This window comes from Cyphomyrmex costatus, unplaced genomic scaffold, assembly GCF_001594065.2.
Source record: "Cyphomyrmex costatus isolate MS0001 unplaced genomic scaffold, Ccosl1.0 scaffold147, whole genome shotgun sequence".
Classification (NCBI taxonomy): Eukaryota; Metazoa; Arthropoda; class Insecta; order Hymenoptera; family Formicidae; genus Cyphomyrmex; species Cyphomyrmex costatus.
The window spans coordinates 311711-334781 of NW_017275468.1; the positions used below are offsets into that span (position 1 = coordinate 311711).

General features: G+C 28.7%; 1 protein-coding gene across 3 annotated transcripts in view; it reads right to left on the minus strand.

The window, feature by feature from the left end:
* The window catches only part of LOC108783302 (facilitated trehalose transporter Tret1-2 homolog), a 25407-nt gene continuing 2336 nt past the window's right edge, over positions 1-23071 (minus strand). The window contains exons 1-5 of one of the 3 annotated variants that reach the window (XM_018551842.1): positions 18973-19043; positions 5920-5976; positions 2281-2422; positions 1388-1707; positions 1-980 (exon numbers count right to left, since the gene is read on the minus strand). In XM_018551842.1, coding sequence (XP_018407344.1) covers positions 15-980; positions 1388-1707; positions 2281-2422; positions 5920-5976; positions 18973-19011 — 1524 coding nt within the window. In that variant the 5' untranslated portion in view covers positions 19012-19043 and the 3' untranslated portion in view covers positions 1-14. Of the gene's footprint in view, positions 981-1387; positions 1708-2280; positions 2423-5919; positions 5977-8937; positions 9285-18972; positions 19044-23071 lie in introns of those variants that run through there. The other 2 variants (XM_018551841.1, XM_018551843.1) reach the window with 2 other exon arrangements.

A 23071-nucleotide genomic window follows, 5' to 3' on the forward strand; every position in this document is an offset into this window, starting at 1 on the left:
AGCAATAAATATTCTCAATTTCTTTGAAGAAGATCGACGGGAGTCGGAACAATTACTTCTTCGACTACTCTTTCTGCCACCGATTGCAATTCGAAGACCTTCTTTTTTGTCGAGAACATGTCCTCGATCTCGCGTAGGGTCTTTCCCTTTGTTTCGGGCAAGAATAATAAGATAAATATTACACCAATTAAAGAAATGGTCGCGAAAAAAAGGAACACGCCGTACATGTTCATCAGTTTTTCCATATTTGGATACATCTTAATGGTTATCGCACTAAAGACATAACCTAGGGCGACCGTCATGCCGGATAATATATCTTTAACTTTGGACGGAAATATTTCGCCTACCATAGCGAACGGTATCGCCAGGAAACCCAAGGTGCTTGTGAATATGTACATCACCATGCAAATCACCGGGACTACTCCATTATCCGCCATGACAGTTCCCTTTTCAATTAGGAATAAATAAAGTGACAACCCTCCCATGAAAATCGTCATCCCAATGCCGGAAATCACCGATGGTATTCGTCGACCGAATTTTCGGGACACACCTGCTGTTAAGAGGCTGGCTATAAAACGAGCGATGCCTATCAATATTGCTCCGAAGAAAGGATCTACTTGAACACCCGATTTATCCATAATTATAACGGCGTTGTATATGACAACGAAGATCCCGGCGAATTGTTGGAAAAAGAAGAAGCCGACCATTATGCCGAACGGTACTAGAGAGCTCCTTTTTGTCAGGTATTTCAGCACGTTTTGATTCTTCTTCTGCTGACGCGGTTTTAGTTCAAACAAGACTTCCGCCGGTGCTGGCTGGTCCTTTGGTATTCCGCGGAACTTTTTCATGATCTCCAGCGCTTCATCGGGCCGATTTCGATCTCGCAACCACAAAGGACTCTCGGGTACCACCAGTAAAGCGAGGGCGATCGCGCACAGTGGAAATAAAGCGCATATTAAAGCCACTAGTCGCCAATTATCCTTTGAGGGGGAAAGATTATGCATTACCATTAATATTGATTATTGCGACAATATGGTATCATCACATGCCTCAATCAAATTGAAAAGAAAAACGACCCTAGTTAGTAATAATTTTTGCAATGAGTTCTTTGCGGTGTTATAATAAGATGTTTATTACCATCATTATTAAATTGACGATTAATTTAAGCTCTGTTTTGTGATTGCGTTCCAAATCTGACAGTAATCAGCGTGCAGTTTATTTAATTGAAATATATATTTAAAATTTATATAGAAATATTATTATAGATATCAAGATTCAATCTTGACCGTTTGGTGCTTCTTACTTATTTGTGTTATTTACATTATGATTTATTTTTTTATTTGAATTTGATTGTGCATTATTATTCCTATTGCTTGTGAACATTTACCTGAAAAATATATCCGAAGATGTAAACAATGAGAACACCGAGAGCGATAGAAATACTAGTCCATGTAACCATCGTGCCTCGCCATTTCGGTCCCGCTATTTCCCCCACGTATACCGTCGTTGGAACCGATGCCATACCAGTGGCTATTCCGGAAACTGATCTCCCAACCAAGATTTGTACGTAACTGTTGGACATGTAAATGGTCACCCAACCCGCCATTGAGATCAATGATGTCACATACATGCTAATTTTTCTTCCTCGTCCCATCACGACGCTCGAGAGTAGGCAACCGATAGGTGTACCTAACGCTGATACAGTAGCTGTTGCGCAAATATAATAATCATTTTTGACAACAATAATTAAAATTTATTTAAGTACTCTATAAGAGCAAAAGTAACTGTAACCAAAAATACCTATTTAAAAATTTAGATATTGGAATCCTTAGCTCTTTGTTTATGAATTAAATTAAATATTAAAAAAAAATCAAAAACAATTACAATATAAAGTATAAAATCATGAAAGAAAAATGGATTTAATTGCAAAAGAATTTTAATTATCCCTACTGATGTAAGAAAAAGAGTGTAAAAGAATTAACTAAATCCTTATTGTTGCGAATACAGTTAATACATCCATCAGCCATTCAATAAAAATGGCGAATATTTTGTTTTAAAGCTAAAAATCCTTCCTTTAGTTGCAAAATGTTTAATGAAAACAATAAATGTTTCTTTATTTTTTATAAAGGTCTTATTGATTGCTTGAATAATAAAAATTATACAAGTGTTTCGCTCTTTCCAAAAAAAAATTTTCAGTAGAAATAACTTTTGCCAATAGACTACTTATTTTAATGATATGAAATTGCAAAAAATTCATTAAAGAAATTTTTTGACACTAACCCATCCAATTTGCTTGATAAGCATCAAGTTGTAAATCACCGTCAGCTTTCTCCGCTCTCATCGCACGTTCCGCTACAGCGCTGTAACCGAAACCCATTGCTGGACCCAACACCACAACATTGGCACATAAGGCCATCAATAGCTGTAAAAGAAAAACTACGAATCAAGGAGACAAATCGGGTTGACGATATCGAGAAATTGACGACGATGATGACGAAATGGTAGCAACACGAAAAAAATTTTATGAAAAATATTTGTATTCGCAGGAAGGGATAAAAGCTTTTTGAGTCAGGTAGAATCGGCGATATCGGAAATTCATAAAAAAAATATTTGTATTCGTAGCGAAGGGTAGAACTTTCGTAAACTTCTCTACAAAGCAGAAAATGTATAAGTAATATAGATTATTAATAGCTGCGAATCATGACGCGAAAAATAGTGCAAACAGAGACGAGAAATATTGCACAGTTACTACGAAAGGCTAAGGTTAACTAAACATCGAATCTTTTTATCTGAATAATTTTCTTATCGCGTCAACTGCGGCTATTACACATGCAAATATTAGAATCGGATGAATAACGTATAATTATTGAGATCAAAAAAGGCGTAGCCAGCAAATACATACATCTTAAAATCTTATATAAATATAAGCGTTATACACAGTTTAAAGGCTGAACATAATATAACACGTAGCGTTTTTCATGCATATTTTCAAGATATCAAGATAAAAATGTGGAAAATCTTATAACGTATAGGTAGAATATATCTTATCATGACTAATCTTAAGCTTTAGAATTTTATGGAACATCAGAGATAAGCATTCAGTAAAACATTTTCACATGTAATTATAACCATTAAAAATTATATTTAAAATACCTATATATAATAGACACATAATTATGTATAATTTATTATACAAAATGCCCTGAATTTGTAAATTAAAATATTATAGTAAATATAAGTTTTCGAAAAATTAAGTAAAAAAAGTGTTATAAAGAAAGTGTATAAAAATTATATAAAAAAAACTTGTATATTTTTATTTTGTAAACAATTTTTTGTGGTCACCAGGAGTCCACAGGACCTCGTAAAAAGTTTGAGACTTTTATCTTCAAAGAAAGTTATATTCTTACTGTATAATAACATCACACTCTTACTATTTTCAAAAACGATCTTTCTTTGTTTTTTAGAATAAATATCTTTTTGGAACGTGTGAACTGTTGCACTACTTTTTTTCTGAAAGTGTCATATCGCTGTAAAGTATAGCTATAAATTTTTATTAAGAAGAATTAAAAATTAAAATAGTTATGATTTTTTTTGTAAAACAGTTTTCAAGAATCTTTATCTTACGACTTTTTTAATATGTCAAAATTAAAATCTTTAAAATATGCACTGCATTTCCATCTTCTACAATATTTAAAGTATATTCAGTAATTTTAAAGAATAAAATGTAATACGACAATCAATTAAAAGTTTTGAGATAATTTTGCTTCCTGTGTGACTGGCATAAAATTATCAGGAGGTACAACTACGAAGAGTTAAGATACCAAAAGGTTTAAATATGATTAATTATACAGACTACGTTTAAACGACAATCTGTGTATGAGTCATGCGCACGATAATATTACAGCGAATTTGATTAAATGCCAGTGTGCATTGATGCACATTAAAGCATTGTATACAAATTGACATAAAAATGTGTGTTTAATATAAATATAAAAATAAATTATACCATGAAATTCTCATTACATTTTATTTATAATTTGAAATATTTGCACTTTATTTTTATGTAAATTAGTGTACAATGATTTTAACATGCACTAATGCGCACTATAGTGTGTCCAACTGAATTGAACCGAATTCATTATGAGCATTGATGATGAGTTGCACTTTAGTGCAATTATGCACTCAGAGTTGACCGCCTACACATAGTCTGTACGCGGCTGTAAAATTTTTATATCTTAAAAATTGCTTAAAATAAAAATTTACAAATAAGTTTTTGCTTAATTTTCCGAGAACTTTCTTGCTATAATTTTTTGATTTGCTAACTTTATTTTGTCCATATAATTATAACCGATGATTGTCATTTGGAGTATAAATTTCCAACTGTTAATATCTCAATGCGTACCATTTATCAACTTCGTTAAATCTGGCAGTATGATGGACTGATGTGTAACAATGGAGAATAATCAGATGGTTTTTATACATGACCTCTAGATATTGATATACACAACTTTACAAGACACGCGCTTTATAAGAATCGTTCACATAATTATATATTACGTATCGATTGAATTTTATTGTACTGAAGAGAACCTAAAACTGAGATCAAAACGCTTACTTTCTAATTTTTAATAAAATAATATATTGTTTGCACACTGTATGATAACCTGTATCGATTCAAAAAGGTATATCTGTAAAAAAGGCATATCCACCAAATTCATTCATATAATGTCTAATAGCAAATTTGGTTGGATGCACACTAATGCATGTCAAAGTTTATTTATTGTTAGCTCTAGAAGGGGACGAAATATTATCTATGAACATATGCATTATATATAATTATTGTATTATGTCATCACACAATAAATGTTGGTCTTAAAAATATTGGTTTTAAAATATTGCAATTTCTACTTCTACATGATAGAACAGGGAAGAGAACTGCAGTTTTTGCATCAAATAATTTTTCCATTTTACAAGTAAGCATCGTTATTTTATACAAAATCAAGAAATGTACTCCGCGAGTATATAAAAAAAGCAAATATAGATGACAGTACAATTAAGAACCAAAACAAGCGAGATCTTTTTTGGACGAAACTGATATATTTGTTGTCGTCGTAATCTTTATACATATTCTGTAACTAATGAGTGATTGTTACTGCAAGGTTAACACGATAATGTCTGCAAACTTTTTTGTAATTAACGGTCGCTTATGAGTTATATAAACTTATAAACGTTTCCTAACAATCTGCATAATTTATTATACAATAGACAGAATTGAATTGACTAGGAAATCTGTTGTACTACATATCTCGTTTCTATTTCGTCATTTATAATTTACATTTTATCTCTATTACTACATCTCTCAATTCCAAAATCATTCGACAGAAAATCGAACAGTACATAAATTCTCGGTCGATCGTCACAATAAATATCTTAATAAAAATTACAAAAAAATAGAATCTACTGAGAAATCATATTTATATTTTAACAGCAAAACGTATTAAACGCCTATTCAGTATTGTCTTATTAGCGCAAAAATAGATTAATCCAGTATTAAATTATAAATAAATTAATTATAGATAATATCATATTTATTAGCTTCTTGCTTTTTTTTTATATAGATTAATGAAGCAATAATTGATAATATTATATTAAAGAAATAGATTCGTTATTTTTATGAGAAATAATTTATATCAGCACTTTCTGATTTGATAAGTATTATGTGATATTATCTCCTCTCCTTGCCTCCTTCCCTCCTTCCCCCCCTCTCTCTCGCATTCATGAAGACGATATAGTACGTACATTAAATTCAATCGAATTTTATCTTTTTACAGGAAGTACAGGAAATAATTAATCGAAAAAAGAATTATGTGTGATCTTATCTTTGTTTTTGTAAGTATATAAAAAGATTATTTATCATACTTGATAGATTGTTCCTGTTCGTTCCCATTTTTTTTCTTCGGTAAGGCTGGGCTCCATCTGCAAAAAAGAAGATTAATAGAACTTTTAGTCATAAGTACATTTCCATGATGCATATAATTTTAAGGCTTCTTTTTCTTCTTATATTAGACTTGTGTTATACCTTTTTCATATGCTTGTGGTGCGTATTTGTCCAAATTTAAGAAATAAGGTAATGTGGAAGGACTTTGTAGCGTAAATTGAATCATTTTGCGCGGTCACACTACACAAAATTCTTTTTAATCCATTTTTCGCAAACCACGAAACTTGATCAATTCAAATGAACGCCAAACACAGAATAATAGATCTATTGAAATTTGGTGTAATCCTCTAAAATCTCGATACTTACTAGTGGTGCTATATTTTAGACTTTGTACGGACTTTTCAAACTACCCTCATATTATCAAAAAATTGAATATAAAAGTAATGTAAATATAAAATTACATTCATTAACAAAATTATCGCAACATAATTCCAAAATTCAAAATTTTGCATAACTTCAAGTAAGCATAACTCTGTAAAAAATGATTGTATTTAAAAGGTTTTTATTCTAAAGAATAAAAGCTGTACTTTAAGAAGCTTTCAATGAATTTTAAATTCATCTAACTTTACGAATACTCGCTGAAGTAAGGATATATATGTTACATTCCTATAAAGATTTGTATAGTTTGTCTCATTCTGTGAGGTGCAATACATTTTTTCGCAAATGTCACGATAATCATCGTCAAGTATGGACTTCTTAAAAATTAAAAAAGTAAAATCTCGTACAATTTTTTTGTTGCGGAGATACAACGTCTTAAAATTATGTATACATTTTTTTCCAACATTAGTATTAACCAATGCAATTCAAGAAGGGGTTGCTGCTCGGATTTCGTATTATATCCGTATGTGTGTGAGGGTGTGCGTGCGTGTGTGTTGAGGTTAACGCATGGGTACGTATGTACTTCCAAATCTAGTACTTTTGCCTCGTTTTCAAATAATTTCTTGCAATCGTTTATGTATATTAATGAAACAAGCTTTAATAGTAACTTAAAAAGAATTTTTATTATATTTGATGCTACTTCTAGTTTCATGATTCTGAAGATTCATGACTGTTTTTCCAAACTTCATAGTCTATCTCCCACTAATAAATGATTGATTAGATAAAACTATTGTTTAAAACTGTTTAAAAACATCGCAATTAAATGTAATATGGAAGAAAATTGTAAAAAAAATAATAGATATGTTACAAACAATTTTTTTATTTATTTATATGTACATATACTATTACTACATATAGACTACAAAGACACATAAATAACAAAAATTTATCAATATTTTAACGGAGTATAAGCTACATTTATTAGTTATTTCTTTCTTCTACTTAAACATCAAAACTTCCAAAAAAAAAAGATTATACAGTTTCAGTCTCAATTTTCAATACTCATGTTTAATTAAATTAATTTTTTGTTCAATCGCGTTATAAAATAATAAACGCTGCATTAGAGAGACAGCACTAATTATTTTTTTATTTTGGTAATATGTTATCTTACATACATATATTAATTCAGCTTTTAAAAGAGTGGAACCAATATTTTTATTCGTGCATATTATTCGAATATAGTATATTTATATATTATATACGTGTGTGCGCACGCGTATGTTGGAAGCAGATTGTATTTATGTATTTAAAGAAAAATGATATTTTATATAAGATACAAAGTAAAACATAAGTAAATTACAATTATAATTACTGATTTAAAAGATATAACTTAATTGTTAAATATGCACTTACATTAAGTTTTTAGATACTAGGATAAAGAGAGATATAGGCAGATATTAACTTACATCATTGGGAATAAGGATAATAATAGATTTGATAATCTTAACAATAGATAAGCAATTTTTTTATGTAACACAATTAATATGTTTAACATAATATATATGTGTATTTGCATGTTTCGTAGTGTAGTTTATTGAATTATTTTATAATGTTAAAGAAAATAAGGACTAAAAAGATATTAAACTTTAGTCCAACTTAGTTGGTGAATTACGAATCGTTATTGCAATTTAGGAAGTATTCAAAAATAGATCTTTAGTCTCTTAAACGGAAAGTGAAAAAAAAATCCAGAAAGATACTTGATAAATCGTGATAAGCTCCCCTGAACAAATGCGATTGTGCAATGATAAATAAGACTTGAAAAACAAAAGCAAGAAACATTTTAATTGCTCTCAATATATAAAATTATTTTTATATACAACAATATTTTTCTAGTACTACCTGATGCTGAGAAGCAAAGAATGATTAAATTTACACGAAATCCAGCAAAGTGTCTAATTTTATTTTAATTAAATTTTGTATATATTTAAATTGTATAAATACATAGATGTATTTGGAAAATATCGGTTCAAATTAACAATGATTTGCAACAGTTGCAGCATACATAACAGCAAAATTGCTGAAGATGACTGAAAGTCAGTCGAAACTTGGAGTGGTTTTTTAATCTTGACATTAAAGTATTGTTACGCACTTAGAACCGCGGTGATTGTTATTTACTCTTATTTGCCCTTTATACAAATAAGTTTTATTTGTATATTACCAGTAAAATCGGTGTGAAAAGTAAACAGAGCAGTAATTGTGTCTAGTAAGTGTAGGTCTTGCAAGAGATATTGTTGCAATATGTTAGATAAAGACAGATATATGCATTTGAGTAAGTTAGAATGATAATGGAAGAAATGAATTAACGATATTACTGTTATCGACAGTTTTCTTTTGGAACTAAAAAGTCTGTAGTAATTTATATTATCATCTTTAATGGAGTACATTGAGATTTTTATTGTTAATGAACTGAATTACACGTTACTATCTGCGATGTCAGCTCTTATTGGTAATTTTAATGTTTAATGTTCGTTAAATTTACTCGTTATAGCTCATATTATTATTATTATTATACATTTTGAAATTTAGATTTATATTACATCTTGATGAAAATGTGTACATACCTTGATTTCCATGCACGTCGATATGTGCATACACACATTGTTAAGATCTGTTTGTCCATTCGCATTATTAACCTGCTTGTTTGTATTTTTAACGTCCTCTTGTTCATCTGTATTGTTAACATCTGTTTGTTCTGTCACGTTACTTATAGTGTTTGCTTGTTCGTTCGTATCACTGATGTCTGTGTTCGTCATGATGTATGTCTTTTCTCTGTAACTGTATTTCTTAATAGTTAACTGAATTAATGAAATAATTAATAATGTAACGCGATTGTAATGCAGAAAAATCACCGAATAAGTGATTTTTCCGCACTAAACGTTATTTATAATTTTAGAAAAAGTTATCAGAAAAGGATATCAGTCATTTTTATCTTTTTTACAAGTGCTACCTCTCATTCTCTCTTCGTCGCGGTTTAATCTTTCATATATATCTTTACAATATTCGATTCTGATATTTATCTTGATGATAAGATAATAATCTCGATATCATGTATATTGGAAAGTACTTTTTAAACCATCCTAATTATTAATTTATCGTCCACTTTAATTTTAGAAGACGTAAGAGCGTGAAGTGATTTGAAATTCGATTGTTGAAAACGTTGAATGAATTGAAGTAAATTAACTACTATCCCGTAGTATAGATATATCGTGGAGTTCTAAATACGAGATTGCGCCCCCTTCTTCCGTTTTCAATATTTTTTATCTAGAATTGTAGATAAATTATCATCCTATATACGTATAATAAACACCGACTTACTTTGAGTTGTTTATTCTCTAAACTGTCTATAAACTATCTATAAAACCGTTTATATAACGCCTTCTTTGATTTTTAAAAAAATAAACGCGTTTAACTTCCGATCAGCGGTTTTATTGTTTCAAATGATGTATTCGATATTCATCAGATTGCTGTGGACAATTCTAAAAAATTGTTTGAGTCTCTTTATTTCCAGATCTATAAACGTACGCGTCTAATATTTGTTATCAGTCCGAGTGATCGTTTTTACCGTGATAAGTTAAAAAGTATTATAAATATGTCAAGTCTTTTTACGTCGCACGATCGAGCTTCTTTTAAAATATTCGAGAATATCTCTCTTTATGAATATATGCCTTAGAGAAAATCTCATCCAGTATATTTCGACTCCGCGAGTCTTTCGATTAGCGCAAGACGTAAGTTTTCCGATGTAACCGCGGTTGTGATCAGAGCTAACTGAGAACTCGTTATTGACTGAGAACAACGTATGGAATTTATCTGCTGCACCCGGCCGTATTCTCCACTCCGGGACCATTCACACAGCATGATGATTCGTCGTATCGCTGAGCGACGCTTGCGCGAATATCAAATATAAATCCAGTCTATTGTATATTTCTGTTACTGCGAGAATTCTGTATTGATAAGAGGCGAATACGCAAAAAGATAATCGAGGGATCATTGATAGTTAACGGATCGCAAATTGGTATTATACTGTTTAATAAGACACTGTAATTAACATTAATAGTGACATTAATGATAAGATTATATTTTATCACAATGTCGTAAGAGAATGTTTTGATCGAGAGGAAAAGAAAAATAAAATGTATAATTTGGTTATATCGTATAGAAAAGAAAGCGAAATGAAACTGAAGCAAAATCTATACATTTATAGTAGGAAATCGCCATATTTTTTTTTAATGTACAATTCACTTTGTGAATTTATATATACTCTTTTATGTTAAATTTTGTATGTTACATTTGTTATATTATATTTGGATTATAAAGTAATTCAATGATTTTTGAACAATTAATTATTTTAAAAAAATTATGTACAATTTGATATTTATAAATTTTGTTTCAACAATTATAAATGTTAATAAATTTAATTATTTCAGTTTGGTTAAAATGAAAAGTACCTTTCCGCGCTTAAATCAATCCACAATAGATCATACTCGGAAATATCAGATGTGATTGCATCTTTATGTCATACATTCGCGTTATATGTAGCAAATAGAATTTATAATAACTTCATGTATGGACATATTTAATTTGAAAAAATCTTGTTGAATCAAAGTGAAAGGCTATAATTAGTAATTGGCGTGAGATTTCAATAAAACTTCACGCTTCGATTGATTCTGCGCTACAAACTTATCGTACGACTTCTAAATTCTTTCCGGTCTTATTTGCGCTTCGTCCGTCATGACATTGGCTTGCGTAACTTCCTCGAACGAGATATATGTATATTGTAATTACCATGACATAATTTGTATCATGACATATCCGTTAATTTATCGTTGATTTTTAACACTAAACGTACCATGACCCGATCAAATGACCGGTTGTAAACTTTTGATTAGAAAATTCGCATGAAATGTTATCACTTTTTCACATTTGACTTCATGACTTTTCCTATTAAATATATACAATTAATTTTACATCATTTATTTATATTTTTATTTGTTAAATCTGATAAACACGTGTAACCTAGCGTTATTTATTGCGACATGTCATTTGATCGGTTACAGTACAAATAGGTATATATTAAATCTCGATACGTTTAGTATTAAAATGGGCATCCACATTAAAAAGAGATGGCTTCTACAAATCGATTGCCTAAACATCGTTTGCCTGCTTATCACTTTTGCCGACAAATGGTTTACGCAAGAGAATTATTGCTTATAGATCGATTGTCTATCTATACAAACGCCTTTACGCACAAATATATATAAGATTGAATAAGAAAATAATTTGTATTTTTATGGCAGAGTATTGTACACGTAGGCAAATGTGATTTTGTTTTTTAAATTTTTATTTGTGTGCAAAAATGCATGTAGGCAATCAAGATGTAGACAATAATACTTGTAGGCAATACTACGTATAAGCAATAATGTATGTATAGACAAAAGTAACTCTGTTTCTGAAATTGTTATTTGTGCGCAAAAATGCGCACATAAGCAATCGAGCGGTAAACAATAATTTTTGTGCGCAAACGAACTCTTGGCAAAAGTGATGTAGGCAAGTGATGTTGTAGATTGTAGATAATCAATTTGCAGACAAACGGCATCCTTCCCATTAAAAATATACTTTACTTTAAATTATAATACATTTCTGTAAATTGTATATTATCAAATGCCATCTTGCAATAATTTAAGTAAAGTTCATGATATTCTTCTCTAAATTCATCTTTAGAGCATTATTAAGAAGATACTGTAGTATCTTGGTGCTGAGACAAACGCAGAGATACTACCGTGTTTCTTTATACGTAATGTATACCTACAATTTACTTAAATGTTTACATTAATGGAAATTTAATTCTTGTATTTTTCTAAATTTAATCTGATGTATCTACTAGTAAAATTATAATATGATTTGCTATTTGCTAGTTGTAATTTTGCTAAAACTATAATTGCACAAATTATTTTGCTGTAAAAACATATAACAAATAATAAATAAATTTTATTTAATTATCAAAGCGTTTTTGCTGCATTAACGAAATAATTTGATATCAAAGCACAATTGAACATTAATTTTTATGATTCGTGATACGCAATCCGTATCTGATTCACATCAATATAATGTGTAGTCTTTAAATATCTAATAATAAACTGTCATTCTCTTGGCTTGACAAGAGATATAGACCGACTGATATTTGATCGCCCAACAAGAATGGCTCTTACCATACATAATGTAGCGAAAAGTTTATGAAACAATTTTTTTTAGCAATCCGATGTAGTTCATTTGCAGTGTCCAAGGACTCGCCTATTATCAATATAACACATTAAATTAATAAACTATATGATGAGACAAACAAAAATTATTAGGATAACTTTTGTATCCAGAATAAATGAGAAATGAAGAAATTAAAAAAAAAATTCGTGAGAAGTAAAAGCTCCATAAAATGTACAACCTAAGAGCCGGAAATAAAGTGCAAATAATAGCAAATATAATATTTATAAATAGATATAAGCACAAAAAGTAAATAAATAAATTAGAAAATGAGTATGATAACATTAATAACAACACGTTATGATACAGAGAAAAGCTCAGTCAGTGAAGGTAATAAAAATATAAAGGAAGTTATAATTCAATAAAAAAATAAATAACATAAAAAATATTAAGAAAATAAATAATTTTATCCAACACACACTATCGTTAGCCTGTATGAAGTGGATCTAATTTTTCCTGATTTATACAAATGAGCGTCGAATCTTTCTTATGAGAAAACATGTTATTTGTTAAGGTGGAGATCTTAAAGACGAGAGATTTTAGTCGTAGTGTAAAGTCCAAGACACAATGCGAGGGAACAGCGATAGTGATAAGAATAACACAGTTTCAACTTATCAGAAATTGGATACACCGGAATACCCAGTTTTTGATAGATTGAAACTGTGTTATTTCTATCATCTTCGCTATTTCTTCGCACTGTGTCTTAAGCTCAAGTAGGATTTGCACACAGACGATTTTTGTGTCACTGATACATCATTACAATAGGCTGTAGTCAAAGTCTCGCTACAAATGCTTTGAAGCGTTTAATGGATCAATTCAGAAGAACAAATTGATCAATATTAAAAAACACTTTAAAGAGTTTGTAACATTGCGTCGATTGTATCCACAGAATAGTATGTATCATATCAATATCTCATGCATACATAAATTTTCGTGTAACAGTAACGTTTTAATTAGACGTCTAAGTTCAATTCTAAGGACTCTATGTTGTTAATAATAAATCAAGTTTTCCTGTAAAAACACAAATTGATTACAATAAGAAATTTTTTTTATCATCATGATGGATTTGTGCGAACATGGTTTTGCTTCAATAGTAAAAATATTAGCTAAAGATAAATATATTTTGCTTTAATAAGTTAACGTAATTTTTTATAAAAATAAATATTTTTAGTAAATAATTTTTTAACAAAAGAAATTCTTTAATAACAAATGATTTACAAAATTATAGTTCTATCAACTAAATTTGGTCGCTGGTAGTACGAATATGCAATAATTAGCAATGATAATTTTGCTGCAACAATGAAATTATTTTTCTTGGTAATCTACACTTGCAATGGTTGAGTACCCAAAACGATAAAAAGCGACACTTGTGATTAGAAAAACAACAACGCATCTCACATCATTTTTGGTATCTGCTACAAATGACAGTATCACCATTATCACAAGACATCGTAAGCATATAAATATTAATACTTGCAAAACAACTGTCAATGCAATTGCAAATGTAATTAACGCATGATGTAATATTATGCTGAATTCCGTGAACATTTTTATGTGAGTAGCATTAATTGCAGAAGACTTTTATAGGCGGACTTTTTTTTAAATTTGTGAGTTGTTTCCTTTTTTACCTTTTCAAGCTCATTTAATACGTAGCAACCTTGGATTGAGATTATTGTCGTACATAATATTGTATCTCATTAGTTTTTATTGACGATTCAAATAACAGTGTTTTATTTCAGTAATGATGATAGACACCTTCAAAATGGGTTCTTTAATTTTATTATATCCGAAGAGAGAGAGAGAGAGAGAAACTAAAATTTCTCTGTGATTACAAAAATTTATTATTTTAATCTATACATACAAATTTAACATATTTTAAATCTTTAGCGCATCTCATTCTTTTTTCACAATTTAAAACACCGAAAATTGAGTTTTGAATGTGATTTTTATTATCTCAAATGAGTTAAGTAAATATTTTATCAATCATCGAAAAGTGAACTAACTTAACTTAAAAGATCGAAATTATTACAACTAAAAAAACTAATTACATACACACATAATTAAAAATCAAAATTATTTAAAATTATTAAAACTAAAATAGAATAATTTTTAAGATGATACCCAGTAATGTTAAGAAATATATCTTTTTTTTACCGCTGTTTAAATTTTATTATTACGAGTCAAAATAACTAGTTACGACGGATTCACTCTTTTTAATTTTTAAATACTTATATTAATTTTTAAGTAATTTTTAAGAAAAATTGAGTAATTTTATGTATTTATAATTATAGATTATCAAACGTCTAAATTTATGTAAAAGTTTACAGTATATTTATTTAAAATTTGATTGTTATTTCGCCCTTTTTTTATTATTGTTGAATATGCATATAAATTATGCACATGTGTGTATATATATATTTAAAAAAGAAAAATATACAAATATATTCTTTTATTGTACAAATATTTTTCAAACAACTTTCTAAAAAATATTGCATGTTAACGAGGCTCTTATGGCTCACATCACCATTTGTCATATCGTCATACCTGAGCGTGCGAAATGTCAGTTCTGTGATCAGCAAAATTTACTTGCTATTAATTTAAAAACTATTATAACCTCGATATTTTTGTATTAAGATTCTTGTCATAAAATTATCTCAAAATACGTCCTTTAAGGAAAAAATGCGATAGTTGTAAGACACGGCCCGTATGTTAAAAACATATTGTGAAATAATATAAATAAAAAAAGGGCAAAGAGCCGATAATATACCATACAGAAACTTTAATTTAAATAATAATAATATATATAGTTACAAACGATTCGACTCCGATCCAAAATGACATATAACAAATGTCTCTAATCATAGCATATGCAGCTAAAGTTATTTAAACGTGAACAGCGGTTTTTACAACTCCTTAATATGATAAATACATACATTATTAAAATATATTTTTAATTTGGATCAAGATGTCCCAGATCAGCCATGCCACCTGTTCAAAACGAAGAAAGAGATTTTTATTGTAAATTGAGTACGCACGTGCGCTCTATCAAATGATATTTCCAACTTTCCAGCTCATTCTAAAGTCATTTTAACATTACAGTTGACATTTTTCGAAAAAAACATTTGAAAAATTCATGTTTTTTTTGCGTTGAACTCATATCTGTAATAAAAAATACATGGTCTAAAAAATTGACTTTCAAACTGAATAATCCATTTCTGGTCAGGGAAATTTAAACTATCACTATTTGATAAATCGATTTTATTGGATATATATATCTGATTTATTTATCAATTTTTTCGAAATTTTTAATAAAAACCACTTCTTACGTTTTTAAATAAATAGCGCGGATAGTCTGGAATAGTTATATATAATATATATATATTATATACATTATTGAATATTTAAATATAAACATACATTTTAGATTTAGATAACATCTATTATTAAGTACAACTAATTATCATATTCTTCTTAAAGTAGTGTAATACATTCTAACATTTGAATTACAAAGATCTATTGTGCGTCATTGGAGAAGGCGTTTTAATAATGACAATGCTAATACCGTTTAATTATAATAAAAGAATATTGTGAAAGAGACACATGGTCCATGCTTGAAACGTGTATCAACTCGGAAATGTTCTGTGTTGAGGATTGACAGGCGCATACGAATTAGAAGCGATTAAATATAACTCGGTTTAAGATAATAAGCCTGTAGGTAATACAACATGACAATTTTATTACAGAACTCTTAGTGCTTGCGTAAGAGGATTAAATCGTCACTAAGATATTGCGTACATCATAACGCACTGATCTTCGGACTTCGAAACTGATCGGCAATATTATTCGCTCGTGAAACCGATTGGTTCTTGATAGAATAGAAATTTCTGCTTGCAAATTTTGTGATCATCAAGCATGAGATGGCAATAAAAATTAACGTCAATTTATACAGAAATGATGTTGATCGTATCGCTATTATTATCTGTAACAATACTCGACAAAAGAATCATTTTTTTAAACGCTGGAACGAAAAATGTTTTACAGTTTTTTGAATACTGAATTCGTTTTTTAAACTGCTCTATCGCGTTATAATTTTGAGAAATTTTCAATTTGCAAGAGAACTATTTTTACATATTTTGTTATATTATAACAATACTTGATGTAGAAAAGTCTTATTACAAAAAATATATGTTGTTAGGACTTACAGCCCTTAAAAGAATTTTTATCGGCAGTGATGATTAATAAGATATTCATGATTAAATATGAGATCGATTATAAAAAAGTTGCAGTAAATTCCCGAACAACACAAAGTCTAAAATTGTGTCATAAGACATCTTTAAGTCATCTTTCCTTTAGAGGTAAAAATAGTTTTATGACCCAAATTTAGATACTTTTGTTTTCTGAGTTAAATAATTGATGACTTAAAGGGTCTGTTTTTTGTTCCTATACTGCCGAAACTAGTACGCACGGTGCAATAAGTTGAAGTGAAACAAATATACGTTTGTTTCACTTTAACTTATTGCACCGTGTGCAGTAGTTTAGACAGTGGAGGAACAAAAAACAGACCCAATTAAAGTATATAGCTTACAATTATGTTGATTTATATTTAAAGATTTTTTTAGACTGCTAAATATAATATAAAAATTTTAAATTATAAAAAAATTATAAATTTTCGCATAATTTTCAAATTTTTTAAATTTTGACATCCGTCATATTGAATCTATTATTTTGAATTTATTAATTTTGACTTAGGACTCGTATTAGCGTTCAAAAGACTGCAGGAAATGATTAGTCTCGTTCTGATTTTTTCTTTTTTGTTAAACATGTGTAATTACAAGGTTATTAAATCTGATTATCACTTATTGCGAGATTATTCCATTATCGCAAAGTTATCGCGCATTAACTTCATTATCGCGCAATAGTCGCAATAAATAGTGCAAAAAGGTGTAATATAATTTTAAGCCTGAGTTTGCAGAATTTATTTGATTATTTATCATCTTTTTGATTATTTGACATCTTTTATTTGGACATTCACTGCATGTAATATTAAATATTTCCTTTAATTTCCTAAATAATTGGGGGAGTATGTTCAAAATACATGAAAATGTATGTTCAAAATACATGATGATGAACAAGTTTCAGACTGGTAAAATATTCCAAAAACAAGACATTTGAGAAAAATTTCACACAAAAGTTGTAGGGTTTCAATAAATGCATTAAACAGTGATATCCATTTGACCTTGAGCGCAAGTATGGAAACTCTCAAAATTATCTTTAAAATTTTCAATGAAAACTCTCACTTTTTATTCAATATTCTTATAACTGATATCAAAATCTTTTTAAGGATATTTTGAAAAAATAAAATCGTTTGCTTATAATAGTTTTATGCAGCAAAATGATCATATTTTTTAGGCACGCACGCACAACACATACACAGTTTTAGGTCAATGATTTTTAAACTAATAAGAAAATTGTGCTCAAATTTTACATAGACACTTAAAAGTAATAATAGAACAATCTAAATATTAAATTGTTTTATTTTTGCGGTAATGTCTTGAGAGAGAGATGTATGTATGCATTTTTAAAATACTGCAATAACTCCCTTTGGTTAAGTATTATATTTTCCGAGATATGAGTTGAAACAAAGTTCAAGTACTGCCAGCATATGCACTGTGTTCGACCGATGATAAAGAAAGTCTTTGAATGTTGTCCAAGAGCATAACCTTCACAATATATGTCAAAAGACAAGGCCATTAAAGGGTATTTTGATATTTTCATTTTTAAGTAAAAGTGAATGTTAACTCATATCTCGAAACATTCTAAACTAAAAGGAGTTTCACTGTAGTATTTTAAACAAATTTTGATATTAACTACAAGATTATTAAGAAGTACGGATTCGTATTACCTAAATATTTGAAAGTTAATTTTAGAGATATTTAAAGAGCTTTTCCATTACTCTTGTTTTCAAGGTCAAATGAGTATCGTATTTGATGTATTCATTGAAATCCTCGATTTTTGCATGAAACTTCTTTTTTTCAACTAATATAATGAAATTGCATGAAAATTCTTTTTTTCAAATGCTTTGTTTTCGAGACACTTCATCTATCCGTGACTTTTCTGTCACTATATATTGAAGTTTGTCATCTAAACAGGTTAAATCGATTGCTATATATTCTTCTTAAAAGCACGAAATTATTTTATATAAATTTAATATTTAGATAGCTTAGATGATGTACATGAGTATGAAATTTTGACTAAAAATACAGCAATCCGTTGAAACGCACTTAATGGTATTACATAATTACATAATAAGGAAGCGTGTTTCGAAAGATCTGTCGACTTACCTGAATGAAACGGCTGCATTCCTCTTCGAGATAAGTCATTTTTCCAGATGTTAATACGTATGTACAACAAAAGTTAAACCACTTTAATGGATTAAAATTTTTCACTTTAACAAAATCCGTGTGTATATTTTTTAACAGTTTATCACCGATTTCACATACTTTTAACAAAATCTATTAAATGAGAATACGCTATATTTATCGATAAAGAATACGCTACAGTGATATAATTACCATATCAGTAACAGATTGTTTTCTTCGAAAATAAAATTTTGTTCACATTACAGCGGCACGTAAAAACTGAATGTACTTCGCGATCAACCGTTATCGCTATCTATCAAAGTTACCGATATAGATGACAATATTTATTGGCCGCAAAGTTATTTGGATTGCCTTGTGATTTCTCTGATGAAAGTGCGCACCAAAACTGACTTGTTTAACCACTTGACGTTGCTATATGAGCGCCGCAAGTGAGACTCACGTTTATTAGATTTGGAATGTATTTAACTCTTTACGAGAGATATTCGTGTTTGCTAGATCTGAATAATGTAATTTATCCGTTATACGTTATTGTTTAATTGTGACATTTGTATTGAATAAATTTATGATTTTTTTTTTTAAATTCAAATGTTTACTTTTACATTGCATAATTTACCAATTGACTTATTTATTTCAAATTTAGATGCGTGACAGAGTATCAATAAAGTTCAATAGAATCTCTTGGTAAAGCTTAATACAACTATTTTATTTATTCTATATTCGAATAATAACAATATATGACTAGTGGAATAAAATTGCGGTCTTAAAAGTTTAAAAATGAACAAATAAAGAATTAAACGAAGCAAAATATGAAAATTATCTTCTGATAAATAACACATTCTAACAATGCAAACACATTGTCATTATAATGTTCCACAGATATATATTTAAAAAAGATAAGAAAGTATCTCATCACTTTATTCGAAATTTTGACAAATTATTTCTTTTTATTTGACAATTATTAGTCCTTTTATATTATACAACTGTCATTTTTACATTTAAAAAATATATAGATACAAAAATAATCTATAAAACTAATTAGTCCTTTTATATTATACAACTGTCATTTTTATATTTAAAAAATATATAGATACAAAAATAATCTATAAAACTAATTAAAAGTCTCTCAATCTTAAAATACAATAAATATAGCATTAAAAACAGGTTAATGGGAGTTAGCACAGATATATAAATGCAAAATTTTTTGATCAAAAATAATTATTTAGAGATTGTATATAATGTCCTCTTTATTTTAGTTCATCGCGAGCACAAGTCACAGATTAACAAAATTGAAGCGATGTTGAAAATTATAATTTACATTACATTTATACTACGGATTTTCAATACTAAAAGTGAATCTTGAAATACATTCTTAATAATGACATTAATATTTAAAAATAGTATTTGATTTAAATTCGTTGTATAATGTTCACAAATATAAATAAAAAATTATAATTGTTGAGTTTAGCTCCCGGCGATTGTTTCTGCCAGATTCGGTCGTCTTTTGTGCAAAAACACGTCAAAGAGCCTAATTTTATCATGAGGAAGCTATAAACTCAACAATTTCTCGAAAAGTAATGAAAAAGTAACGATTTGTTACTTTTTTAAATAATAGTAATGATAACGCGATTATCTCTTAAGATAAATAACTACTAACGGTAACGAGTTATTTTTAACAAAAAGTAACTGTAATGATAACGCATTATTTTTTTTAAAGTAATATTTCATACTAGAATATCAGAACATCACAACCATAAACAGAAATACTAACAACAACTCTGTTATCACGATCCACAGAATTAATTATAATCATGATTTTGATTGATAGAGAGAATTTTCAATATTTGATATTAAAAGAGATTTCTAAATAAGCGTATGATTTCTACAGTTGCCCATATAATCATAGAAGAATGATTTTAATTTACGATCGGATACTGACAGACAGCATCATATGCATGCATCATTACCAAACAAGTTTTAATCACTGATTGTAATATAAGACGATATTTATACATCTTTTGACCTTCTTATATTTTATGTTATTAATGCTTAAATTTGAGCATCAATTGTTGACCTTGGTTCTCTTTAAATTAACGTTCAACTTTTGTCGACACGTCATGCTGTATGGACGGGTTATGACGACAATTACACGACGCGATGATTTATTAGTCGAAAGTGCGATAAAGTTTAGGAAAAATTCACGCATGCGTCTCTCGATAGGTACATACACCGTACATGCGCGCACAATATTGTTTATATACATTGCATTTCGGCGAAACAATAAAGGCATTTAAACAACTTAATTGTTTCTTTTAATTTACGTCAAATAGTTTTCCTGCAAACTGCTAATTCATCTTAAATAAAATGTATGTTAAAATAAATCTACAGTTGTAAATTTATATTATAACTATTGCCTTCCGCAGTTAAAACGGTTTTATTAGAATTATAATAATGTAAATATCTAATAATAAACAGCAACGACCCACAAAAAAATATTTTATTTAGTAAGAATAATAAAATTCTCGAACTGACAAGGGGACGCTCAAGCTAGTATACCACGGATTTGTTTGAAAAAAATTGAGGTGATACTTTGAGACAAAAAAATTTACACGTGTTTCGGCATTTTACTCCATAGAGCCCCGATTGGTCAAAAAAAATTAAAAACCAAACAAATTTCTGCGCTAGTGATTGAAGTACCTTATCTCGTAAACGTAAAGCACATCACTGTATGTCTCGGTTGGTAGCTTAAACTATTTATATCTATTAAAACCTTTTTTTAACTATTAAGAAAACATTAATTATTAAATGTCTTTATTATGATATTACTATAAAAAATAATATATTTTAAACTATTTATATCTATTAAAACCTTATTACTTTTTTGTCTACAAAATTCTCAACCTTCCGAAAAAAAATAACATGTTTCAATTTTTTCTAGTCGAAAACGCGTTTTTTTATATTAAAAAATGACTCGTATTTTGGATATATATTGAAATTAATTTATATATTAAAAATAAGATAGGCCCAAGCTTATTATCGCACCTTATGTTTTCGAAAAGTTGAGAATTTTTTTAGAAAAAAGTGTATAGATCACTTTTTTATACGAGTAATAGTTTTGTAAGTAAAAATGAATTGAAAAATTTCAAGCAAAACTGGCAATCACTAGCGCAGAAATTTGTTTGGTTTTTAATTTTTTTTGACCAATCGGGGCTCTATGGAGTAAAATGCCGAAACACGTGTAAATTTTTTTGTCTCAAAGTATCACCTCAATTTTTTTCAAACAAATCCGTGATATACTAGCTTGAGCGTCCCCTTGTGAGTAATAAATGAGCGAACGATCTCACGAGTTAAAGAACCGATGATGATCCGACCATAAGACTCTGAAAAGACAAGTCATGTACAGTGTTAAGTAGAAAATAATTTACTAACGATCGCGAGTCTACAATTTCATTTTATAATCATCGACTATAATCTTTTGCGGCATATATATACTGTAAACTCCAAAATAAACATTATTATTAATATGTCTATTTAAATGCGACAAATAAAAAACTCGGAACCATATTAATTAACAAAAAAGATGTGCTACAAAATTGCTTTCCGCAGTTTAAACGATTTTATTCAATTTATAAAATGTAAATCTAAAAAAAAAATAATAAATTTAATATTACTGAGGAGGGAGAATTTCAAAAAGAGTTGAAACTCTTCTTTAAATCTCTTTAAATATAATAAAGAAGACATCATATAATCATCTGAGTAATTATTTTCGATGAAAAAAATGTTGTGCTCACATATTTGCGCTGATTCTCATTAGGTGTTTTTAATGTTACATTTATTGTATTTAAAGAAGATACACACTCTCTCTCTCTCTCTCTCTCTCTCTCTCTTAAAATAAGTGCAAAGTATCTTACATATTTTATTATATACTGAGAGATGTGCATATTATTATTTAGTACGTCAAATTTTTGCGTCATCAACGCAATATTAAATAGTATAAACAACAAAAAATTTCGAGTATGATGAGCTCTTTGAGTCATCGCATAATTACGTCTGTAATTATGGC